Raw genomic sequence first — 11,726 nt, forward strand, 5'->3', positions numbered from 1 at the left:
GATAGGGAAGGACAGTCTCAGTCAGGCAGGTGAGTCTTAGGGGTGAGAGAAGTACTGGGTTAAAAGGGTAGTGATGTGGGAGCTCTTTGAATATTAACATGAGTTTTTATTGGGATACCATTTTTACAATTGATTGTTAACTTTTGGTCCAGTGCTTCCTTGATCTGGGATCTGTTAAAATAAATGTCAACTAAGGTTGGTGATGACAATCTGGCTGCTGGTTTCAACACATTGATATGAAACTTCAGCCACTGTCCCCCTTCACGTAAAGTGGAAAGATCAAAGTGAAACACCACTAGCAAAATGAAGTATCACGGGAGTTATCTACGAGGCTCACTGTGTCTGTTAAGAAAGAAAACAGGATACAAACCCAAATTCTGTAGCCTCAGGCAGATCTCTCAACTTTTCTTCATCCCTAGGCTCCTCTGTTATGAAGATAAACTAAAATGAACCTGCAGAGCACTTAGGACAATGACTGCCACCAAGTATACAATAGATACAGATACATTTTAATAGATATGGATTCATTTTAATCAATTAAAAATGCTTTTGTTTGTACATGCACGGAATAGCCCCAGGAAGATACCTAAGCTACTAGACACTAACTGCTTCTCTAAATGACAATGGGCTCTGAGAGTTGGAGAGAGAGGGAAGACTTACTATTTAGTTAATGTCCTTTTGCACTGCTCAAAGTTTTACCCCATATAATACATTCCCTTTCCATAAAAAGACAAGAACTATTATGAACAGTGCAAAAAATCCCTTTTCCTAAATTTTCACTCTATTTTTCAATAGCTCCCCTGTCTGCCTTTTAGGAAGACTAAGAGATTCTTCTCCATTCTTATATTTTCCTCCCAGCAGAGGGGCCAGAGGCCTGTGGACTACTTTTGTGTATGACTTCCAATCTAAGAATGGTCTCTATACTTTAAAGGACTTCAGATATAAAAAGAATACGCTACAAATATTTACTATCTGGTACTTTACTGAAAAAGTTTCTCTAGGGAATATGTAGTTTTACAAGCTCTCATTACAACCACTCAGCTGGCTTGGTCAGAATAGGGGACGGGAACGACCAGCCTAGCTGTTAGAGCACTGGTGCTTCCTTTAGTGCCGATATACTTTAATAATGAAAGATCTTCCCTTGAGTAAATACTCCTTGTGTAGGTAAGTGCAGTAGGTCTCCTTATTATGGCTGAAACTTGCTTTCTTCCTTTCTGTCAGGATGGTTATATTTTGAAGGACGGGATGGAGGGTAATACTAATAATGACCACTAGATGGAGAGGTAGCTCTGAGAAATAAGCCCAGAAAGCGCCACCGAGGAGCGTGGCCTAAATCTTGTGATTTCGGCAGTTTCCTGTCCTGGACACACAAGCCTCATTCTCTGTGGCCCTGCCACATGCCTGCTGGTGACTGCTGGAAAAACAATCTTATGTCTCAGTCTGCTTAGCTGCAAAATGTATGAATGTCCCAATGAAAGATGCTGTGAACGTCAAATAAGACAAAGCACTTGGAGATGAAACTTGGACAACTCTGGGATGCAGTAGGAATGCGAGCGAACGCAGTGCCGGGGAGCTACCGCATTAGAGCCATTCCTTGGGCACGACTGCGACGGCTCCATAACTCTCACGGCTTCCTGTAGTATAGCCGAAGGCTGGGGTAGTGGTGAGCGCAGGGGTATTTCCCAGGTGTCTCAGGACATGGGGGGAGGGAGAGGTGGGTCGCGATGAGTAAGAGGTGACAAAATGTAACTCTATCTTTCAAAAAGCTCAAAGCAAGGAGTTTTAATGTTTTCACCACAAAGCAATGATAAATGGTGAGCTATGGGCCCCTAGGATTTGTGAGGCCATGGGTTCCATCACCAGCACGCACTACAACAAACAAAACAAAAGACAAAGGCAACGTTTAAGGAGACTGAGATGCTCACCATAACCTGAACACGACACAGTGTATATCTGTATCCGTGGCACCGCCATGAACTTGTAAAAGTTTTATGTGTCAGTTATGTAAATTTAGTTAAAAATAAAAAAAAAAAAAAGTCTGCAGAACGCATCGTGGAGCCTCCGTTGTCATCATCTGCAGCACAGGAAGAAGACAGGGGCCCGCCCTGGCAGGTGGTGACGATGGCATGAGAGAGGATGGCGCAGGATCGGGGTGAGGCAGCCCATCTGTAAATGCCACATCCTGAGTATCTTGTGGTTCTATGGTCAAAGGCCCTTTTCTCCTTTCCTCTCCTGGCATCTCCTCGTCCTTCGTACCGTCACCATCCTGACCTGTCACTTTTCCATGTCCAGCGCAGCCCTCTCACCCAAGTTCTACATCTCTCCCTTCTCCATCGGGCCGCCAGGCTTCTCCAGTTCAATCGTTTCAAACTGAACTCCTCTCTTTCTCATTCTGAACTTTTTTTCTGCCCCTCTTCCTGGTACGTTGAAAACCTCACCCTGTGCCCACGATTCCTGATACTGTTCCTCCCCTCCCACCTTATAATCTGTCATGCCAGATTCTGTTGACTAAACATCCTTTCAATTGTTTTTTCTTTCTATCTTCCCGGCTGTTGCTTCCCACAAATCATGGCTGCAGTCTCCTCTTACCTCTCTGTTTCCTGCCTTTCACTCACACGGAAGCCATTTTTCCCCCTGAAAGCAGATCTCATTATTTTGCTGTACAAAATCCTGCTGTGACTCCCTACTACCAGTAGGATGAAGTACAAACTTGATGACATGACCTTTGATGCATCTAAAAATTTGGCTGAGGGGCCAGAGATTTAGCTCAGTGCTTCTGCCACCTGCCTTGCAAGTGCAAGGTCCCGAGTTTGATCCCTAGTACCAAAAAAAAAAAAAAAAAAAAAAAAAAAAAAGGCTTCCCTCTCCCTCTGTGGCCTCTTTTCTGCCTTCCTCTGCCCTGTACTTCAAAGCTTAAACATAGTCCGGTTGGTTACTCAACTGAGAAACCAAGCTGTTCATTTAGGATTTCTACAAATAGACAGATTATGTAATAGTAGTTTCTCTAGCTTTGACTTCTGGTTCCTACTAAACTCTTTTTAGTGCATTTAGGCTCCAAGTCCCCCAAGCCCTTTCTTTGCTCCCGAGCAGACTCAGACGTAGAATACACCCCCTATCCTTTATTTCCCCAAGACATTGCTTCCAGAGCACAGTTGGGTCTATAGCTGAAATAACTGAAGGTCTAAGCAAGGAAGTAAAGCAGTTGGTTTTTGCCTTTTTAGTTCTTAGAGACCCTTCCGCCAGCCCCACCCTGGGAACTCTTCCTTGGTTAGTTTCTCCCATGGTATTTTCTTACTCTCCTGTTACTTAATAACTGCCTCCCCTTCTCCCTCTCATCCTTTTCTTGTTCTCATTCTTCCTCTCCATCCTCCTCCTCTATTTGCTTTTCTCCTATCTTTTCTGCTCCCTCTCACTCAGGTTCCTATTTAATAAAGAGATGTGTAGGATTCTGATTTTGTCATCTCCTTAGAGGCTCTGTGTCTCTCATCTTTGTTTAGCCAGAAGTTGTCAGGGTAGCATGTAAGATGTAGGGTACCTACACGGGGAGGTGCGATGTTACACAGTCCTCTGTCTCCCCATCACATCTTGCTGACTAGTGTACATGTAACCTCTATGAGAGCGGGGATCTTGGCGGACTTGTGCATTGCTATACCTTCAGCATCTAGAACTTAGTTGGCGTAAATTGGGCTCCTTATAAATATTCACTGAATGAGTCCATGACTGAAGAAGTGAATGTATGAGTGAGATGTTGCTTACACTGAATAATAATTATGATTCAACTCTTTTTCCTCGCTTCTAGATTTTCATGGAGAGACATTGAAACCCAGCCTACATGGATATTCTGGTAATCCTGATGTAATGCAAAAGGAGTTCACTTGTCCTTTGTCCATGCAGCTCAGCTACCACTGAAATAAATAAATACCTACAGTTCCTAGCTTGTTGAGAATGTAGATGAGCGCTAGAACAAGATGAGCAAAAAGGTTACACGGCAATGAACTCCCACATATTTGGGGATGACAGGAAGATAAGCTTTCTCTTGCAACCAAAGCCACTAGAAGATATATAAGTGTTCTTATGGCTAAGATATTCTTGCACACTATTGCCTTTTTGGAGAACGCCATTTATCTGTCCCATCCATCCATCCATCCACAACTGTTTTTATAATGTTGAGAAATATATCTTAGTTCCAATTGTGTGAAATGGGAATGTCATTGGTACTTACTTAACCAAATTATTGCAAAATTTAGATAATAGGCAAAGCACCCAGGACTGGGGTAGTTGCACAATACAAGCTCAGCAAGTGATAAATATTAGAATCTGAATACCATAGTACCAACTCTTTTCCAGCCAGACATTAAACATTCATCTCAATTTTATTATCCAGAATGTGAGAGAAAGGAGTGGGGTAAAGGAATCTGGAGAAGTCAGTAGAGTCAGTCTGAAGCAAAGACCAGAGACTTGGAGGTTAAGGCCAGGGTGTGGGGTTGAGGAGAGGACCACTTAGCAGTCTGTCTCTAGAATATTTCCAGGATCCAGTCTCCAGTTGATCTTACTGTATCATAACGAGCATCCAGAGAGCAGGCGGGAAGCAAGAACTCAGGTAGGACACAAGAACGTACTGTTGGCTCACCCTCCTCCAATGGGACAGCTGGCTGACCCAGGTCCAGACTATGTCAGGGTACTGTGAGATCTGATGGTCATACTGATTCGGCTTTGTAGCCAGGTGATGTAATCCTCACGAGGCATATGAATGATGTGTTCTCGCACAAACTGTGGGTTAAAAACAGTGGCAATCTCAGAATTTAGCTTGAAAGCTAGCTTCTAGTCTCACCCACCTCCCCGTCAAGATCCTAGAAAATTTGTGATTGATCCTAATGATTCAGGATCAGCTGTCATCAGGCTGAGCTGACTGGTTTGGGAAAAGGGACCAGTTTCCTGGCAATTTAAGCCTCTCCTTTTTGCTCTCTGAGAAGGGTAGGACAATTTAGCTGAATGCATTTCTTTTCTTTTCTACTGCTTAATCTCTTTTTAAAAGTCATTTGTTCATAGATCTCTTTGAGAATTGATAACAGCTCTGGGCTTGCTTTCCAGGCAACAGTTTACGACACACAAAACATTGTTTCCTATAGACTCTAGATTCATAGACCCCCAAGTTCAGCTCATCAGAAGTTCTGTAATGATCTTCCTGGAGAGGAGAGTGCTCAGTTTTTTTACTCAGGGCTGAGAATGCACCTCAGAGAAAGAGAAAGCTTCTATTATCCTTTCCCTGTACTCAGTCAAGGACCATGTTCTTCCTGCATCCTTAAGAGTGACAGGTAGAAGTAGAACCTCACAACTGGCCAGTGCTGGCTGGGGTCTATACTCTTGGCTTAGCCTGCCAGAGTCTTTCCTGAAAGAGCCTCACAGGGCATGGGGTGTAGGTTCTGGACATCCGTGTTTGTCCACAGGGCCACCCCCTACCCCTATTTCTGGCCTCGCTCCTACACTCATAGTCCAAGGTCATCTGCAGAAGGGCCAGTCTGGTACGAAGTGGCCAAGACCCGCAAAGTCTGTCCAGCTGGAGATATCCAGCGCTTGAGTCATTTCCTTTGCAGACTTTTAAAGGGCTGATTAAAATGCCCATATGCCATCTGATAAAGTTAAGGAAGTGCATGAGCACCTGTTAATCCCTGCTGTGGAGCCCCTACTACTGATGATTTTGATGCCCTAAGGGAGTAGAGCTCCAGGAACTTCCGGTAGTGATGGTAATGACTACTGAAAGCCACTCGATGGCTCCTTAGCACCTTTGAGATAGAGACCTCAATCTTTACCCTGACTTTCATAGGTCTGCACAGACTGACCTCCCCATTTTTCCTGGCGCCGAGCATCCCCACAGCCAGCCACACCCAGTGACTGCCTAACAAGCTCCTCCAGCAAGTCAAGTCCTGGCCTGCTTTGGGGTCTTTGCTCGTGTGGGTTCTTCTTCCTGACCTGCTCTCTCCCTTCCTTTGTATGGTTGTATCTCATCATTCTGCTCTCGGTTTAAAAATCACCTTCCAGGTGGGAATGGTGGTGCATGCTTGTCATCCTGGCTCTTTGGGAGGCTGAGACAGATGGATCACAAGTTCAAGTCTCATCTGGGCAATTTGACAACTTAGTGCGACTCTGTCTTTAAATAAAGAATCGAAGAGGCTGGGGATGTAGCTCAGTGCAAAGGCCCTGGGTTCAATTCCCAGCACTGCAAAAACAAGCAAAAATTAAAATAACAAACATCAAAAAACCCCACAGAAAACCCACTTCCCCAGTTGCCCTAGCAACAAGGTCTCTGTTAATTTACTTCAAACCAGAGCATCTCGAATTTTATTGTGTATGCAACACACCTGGGATCCCATTAAAATGCCAATTCTGAACTGGCAGATACAGTCTGGTGCCTGAGATTGTGCCTTCTACACAAGCACTCAGGTGAGGTCCATGCTGTGGGCCCATGGACTGTACCTTCAGAGCTGCATTTGGAGCACTCCTTATGATGATCTATTTCTTCATGTTTCCCAAAGCCTCTTAGCATCCAAAGGGCTCCATTTGCATGGAATCTAATGTTCCTTGGGGTTGGAGTTGAACAACCACAGTTATGTATTGATTCTTTTATTAAATGAGGAGCACCGTGATGCAGGGACTGTAGTGTGTCTTTTGCTTGTGATGCCTCCATTCTCAAAACAATGCCCGGATGTTAAGAAATGATTGAATAAGAGCGCTTGAGGCATGGGGAGAGGGAGGAGGTGGTGATTACCTCAATAGCTACAGCAACATCTGGGGAGCACAGTTCCCAGACCCTCAGATCCTGCAGCACCTTCAGGAGAACATGGGGCTGGACCCTCAGGTCGAGGTTCTCCCCAAACTTCTGGAGTTTGACTAGGATCTTTTTGGCAGGGTTGTAGTTCTTCAGATCCTCAGGGAGTTTGGACAACAGATCAAAGTACCTTCAGTGGGAGAGCAGAGGGTGAGTTAGGGAGTTGTAGGAGGGAGGTGCCTCCCCCTTTGTTTCTGCTGCTCAGGGGATGTTGCAGGGCAGCTGAAGCTTCTACCTGGGACCTTTCCTCCACCTTACATTGTTAAGAGGCCTACGGATCAGGCAAATCTTTATTTTTTTAGGAGTTGGAAAAGCTGGAACAGGACTTATATTTTATTAGAAAATAAAATGAAGGGTATCCGTTGAAGGGGTGAATTTACAGGTTTTATATCAAGCAGACAGTGTGAAAAGGGAGAGAAGGAGGGATTCTGAAGCTTCCCTTCTGAGAGTTCATCAGGCCAGGGTGGGCATGGACACATCCGGGGAGGCCTACCAGGATGCCAGAGGGGCCCCTACCTTCAAGATGACAAAGGTAACAAAAGTGTGTGTGTGTGTGTGTGTGTGTGTGTGCGTGTACGTGTGCGTGCGTGCGTGCGTGCGTGTGTGTGTCTGTATTTTCCATCTCTCTCATAATGAATAAGCTTGGTCTGGGGCTTGTGTGTTTCAGTCTTATGAAAGAATACAATGATGTATACGTATATATAGTCACGTCTCCTTGTATAGAATTGAATCCCCATGACAACAGGAACTTTGCCTGAGTTATTCATCCTTGAGTGCTAGAACTGTGCCTAATTTGTAGTAGGTGCTCCGTAATCATAATTTGAAAGGATGAATGAGGAGCTACAACTCAGCATCCTTGTTACTAGGCTGTGGTTCATTTGATTTCATTTTAATGTTACTATGGAGGGCATTTGCATCCCTCAGAATGATGCCAGAGATTGTATCACTAGGAATGTGGGGTGAATCCAACTGTGGGAGGATCAGCATTAATTTCCCACTGTAACACCTTTGTGCAAGTTACTTTATAACTCTCATTTTCCCTTCTCTGCTTCCCTCCGGAAGAAGAGAGAGCACTTGGGAAGACTGAGGCAGGAAGGCTGCAAGTTTGAGCCCAGCCTTGGCAACCCGGTGACTTAGTGAGGTCCTGCCTGTGTCATAACTAAGAAGAGAAAATGGACTGGGCACATAGTTCAGTGCAAAGGGTTTGATCTCCGGCACTGTAAAAAGAAAGAGGGGAGAAGACTTGCCAAAGACTCACCCTCTTCTGCCTTCAGGAGGGTCCCTCTGGAGAGCCTCCTGTAAGCCAGCGTAGGGGAGAGTAATGCACTGGGAGCGTGAAGTCCTGGAAGGTCCCACCACTTTGCCAGGGACCTGGCTGAGGCACATCATTAACGTCGGGGAAGGGATTCTGGGTGTGTCTTTAACTTTTCTCATCTTGTTCTTAGATCTTGCTTCAGTCACCCTGCTGGCACAGGGTCTGTGATGTCACGGTTCACCCGACTCCAGTTGTTCACTGCCAGTGAGCACAGTGACTGGGGCGGGGCAGGACCTTCCATCCTGAACTCACCATGTACCAGGATGGTGATGTTGGATACATGAATTAACTTCTTCGGGTCTCAGTTTCCTTATCTGTGAATTGGGGTTAATATGTGCTTCTCAGGATTTAGGGGGAGGAATAAGATGTTTTATGAAATTTATTTAGGGTGGCAGTGCGAACTATCTAGCAGTCACTCAATTTATTGTTTCCAAATCGCTGAGTTGGCCTGCGTTGTCTTTTCTTTTTCCCCTGCAGTGCTCAGGATCAAACTCCAGCCTTTGTGCTTACCAGACAAGTTCTCCATCACTGAGCTTCACCCCTTGCCCGATGTCTATTTTGTTTCTTAAAAGTTTTATTTACTTTTAGTTGACAGATAGCAACTGCGCATATTTAAGGGATAAAGTGTGACATTTCAGTACATGAATAGGGTGTGTACTCATCCAACCAGGATATTTAGCATGTCATTCAAACCTTTATCATTTCTTTGTGGTGATCATTCAGAATCTTCTCATTATTTTGCAACACACAATAACAGTATTGTTAACTTTGGTTACCTACTGTACAGGGGGACACCAAAAATTTTGCTGCTTTTTGTTATTTGTCTTCACCCCTCGGTGTTCCTTGGGTGTGTCTGATTGGTGGTATGTCCTCGAGGAATTAGACTGTTTTGGAAATGTAGTGATCACTTTATAGACCTCAGAATCTGCAGAAGGTTTCAGGTTGAGGCGCTTTGTCTGCTCCTCCCCTGGGGCCAGCAAGTTGGTTGTCCTTATTTATATAGCAGAATCAAACATAAGGTAAATATAGAGAGTGCAACAAGTTAGGTTATCGATGGTTCAGAAACCAATGAGTTTCTGCATTCAACTTAGGGGTCAGAACTATGTGTATGATCAATGCTATGTATGCAGGCCAGATTATTTTTCAGTTTTGAGCTATCCAAACTGATTCCTCTATCAGAACTGCTGTTAGTTACTTATTTCTCTGACTTCTGTTTTGTGGGGGTTTAAAACAGTAACAGTAACACTAATAATACTGTAGAACTATTTCATGACGGTGACTTTATGTTTAAATGAGGTGATGTGTGCAAATGTTTAACATAACACATAGTGTAAAGTGTTCAATAAAAGCTGTTTATTAGAATGTAAGCTTCACGAGGGTAGGAATGAAGTCTGCCTTGTGCAAGTGTTCATTAAATATTTGTTGAATGTTGAATAAAGAAATGCAAGAGATAAATTTAAAAAAAGAAAGAAACCGGTGAGTTCTTGTCTGATTTAGCTCTGGATTTAGCCTAACTGGTGCACCCTGTTGGGGGCCATGGAGAGTTTCTGGTGATGTTTTTCTACACTTTGAAGGCCAGTGGAATGAACTGTGATGTTGTAATGACTCCCTGTCCCTTTGTCAGGGACTGTCTTAGCTGGTTCTCAGGATCCTTACCAGTGGTCAGCAGTTTCTTCCGCGTCTCTTTTCACTACAGAGATTTGTTGTCTCATCTTTGCTATATCGTTCTGAAAATTTGAGACGAGGCCAAAAGCACGGAACTTCTGGAGGCCTCTCTCTTCTTGGCGCCTTCAAAGTTGTAGGAGAAAGAGGAAGAGGAATCAGTTCCCTGCTTTCACCTCCCTGGCTGCCATTTGAGATCTGACTTAAATATCTTTTCCTCAGTGAGGCCCTTCTTAACCCTCCCAGCTACTCTTTAATTTGTGCTCTTGCTTTCAGTGGAAGGTGTTGTAACTCTCCATGGATCTGAAACACTTTTCTTGCTAAACTAGCCTCTTTTTATTACCTCGCCCTTTCTTCTTACTTCTCATTGTGTTGACACAGTTTTCTCGCCTATAAAATGAAAGGTAATACTTCCCACATTTCAGAGGTAAAGATTAGTTACGTTACGTGTGCAGGGTACCGAGCTCACTGCCAGGCACAGAGTAGGTGTTTAATTCATGTTGGTTCCTCTCTTCCCTACTCCCCTTATCATTTTGTGCATACATCCTCTCTCCCAGGAGAATTTATATTATAAATATAACCATGCCAACCCCCCTCGACATGCTGTTCAGAGGCTTTCCATTTTATTCATAATACATAACTTTGAATAACCTGTCCTCCAAGGCACCAGGCTATTCAGTCCCTCCAACATTTTTCAGCTTCATGACTGTGTCCAGAACTTTATGCCTTGGCTCATGATCAAAGTTTCTGAGATGAAGTTCAACCTCCGCTACTGGGCTAGGAAAGCTTTTTCTGACCTGGCCTCTGTCTTGCTCTCTGGTCACCTTGCAAGGCTCCTGAGCCCCAGCCATTGCTGACTCCTGGCAGTTCCCTGGCTCGCTGTGCCCTTTCTGCCCTCGGGGACTTCACTGCTGCTTCTCCTTGGAACGCCTTCTCACCTTAAATTTTCCACTGTGACTCTGGCTTTGAATTCTATCTTTGCTCCCCAGCCACTTGGGGCACCTTTGACAAATATCTCTGAGCCTACTTTTATTCTCTATAACATGGGTCTAATTCTAGCCCTCACCCCATCTTGTGTGAGGCACCCATGGTACATAAACACAAAGCTTTCACTATACTCTGTGGAGTACACTGATTAATACGGTGTCCCAGAAATACCTTCTATTTTTTTTGTTGTTGCCCTAAAAATGTGATTTCTTCCAGGAAGACTTCTAATGGCTGTCCCAGGTCAGGAAGTGTATCTTTTCTCTGTGTTTCCTTAGCCCTCTGCTTGTCATCCTGCTGACCCTTACCACCTTGTGGAGAAATTGCCTGTCGGCTTGTCTGTCTCCCACACCTGATGGGGAGCTCCCAAAAGGAAGGGTTGGGGTGAGCCTTCTCCCACCCTTGTCCCCAGAGAGCCATCTGATCACCGTAGTCCACAGGGTCACCGTACGGCCCGCACTGAGTGGATGACTTCCCTGGGGACAGGTGGGCGCCGGCGTCAAGGCACAGGCTGGGAAGAGGGGCAGCTGTTAGAATTTCTGGGAGAGGGAAAGGGCCCCATGGCCTGCTGGTGCTCTTAGAATCAAGTCCCAATGATCACAGCCCTCACTGCTGTTTCTCCCTCCTGCCCCACATCCCCTCCTGCCCTGGGACTTTGTAATGCCCTTTTCCAGCCTCTAGACCAGCATTGCATGTTCTTGTCCTCAGAGGTCGTCAGAAAATCACCTCTGAGAGAGAACTTTGCAGGTCAGCAAATTTCTCCCCCTCCTCCCCCTCCTCCTCTTCTTCCTGCTGCTCTCCCTCCTTGTTGTTGTTTCCCTCCTCCTCTTCTTCCTCCCCTTCTTCCTCTCCTCCTCCTCTTCTTCCTCCTCCCCTTCTTCCTCTCCTCCTCCTCTTCTTCCTCCCCTTCTTCCTCTCCTCCTCCTCTTCTTCCTCCCC

The 11,726-nt window shown here is 45.0% G+C and overlaps 1 protein-coding gene across 3 annotated transcripts in view; it reads right to left on the reverse strand.

Annotated features, from left to right (window-relative positions):
* Positions 1-4,406: 4,406 nt before the first annotated feature.
* Positions 4,407-11,726, reverse strand: part of Ccdc60 (coiled-coil domain containing 60) — a 165,021-nt gene continuing 157,701 nt past the window's right edge. For all 3 annotated transcript variants that reach the window (XM_010604079.2, XM_010604077.2, XM_010604078.2), the window contains 3 exons: positions 9,798-9,929; positions 6,767-6,956; positions 4,407-4,770 (listed from right to left, as the gene is read on the reverse strand). In XM_010604079.2, coding sequence (XP_010602381.1) covers positions 4,669-4,770; positions 6,767-6,956; positions 9,798-9,929 — 424 coding nt within the window. In that variant the 3' untranslated portion in view covers positions 4,407-4,668. The remainder of the gene's footprint in view (positions 4,771-6,766; positions 6,957-9,797; positions 9,930-11,726) is intronic.

The sequence above is a fragment of the Fukomys damarensis genome, unplaced genomic scaffold, assembly GCF_012274545.1.
Source record: "Fukomys damarensis isolate Sample0158 unplaced genomic scaffold, DMR_v1.0_HiC HiC_scaffold_12, whole genome shotgun sequence".
Taxonomy (NCBI): Eukaryota; Metazoa; Chordata; class Mammalia; order Rodentia; family Bathyergidae; genus Fukomys; species Fukomys damarensis.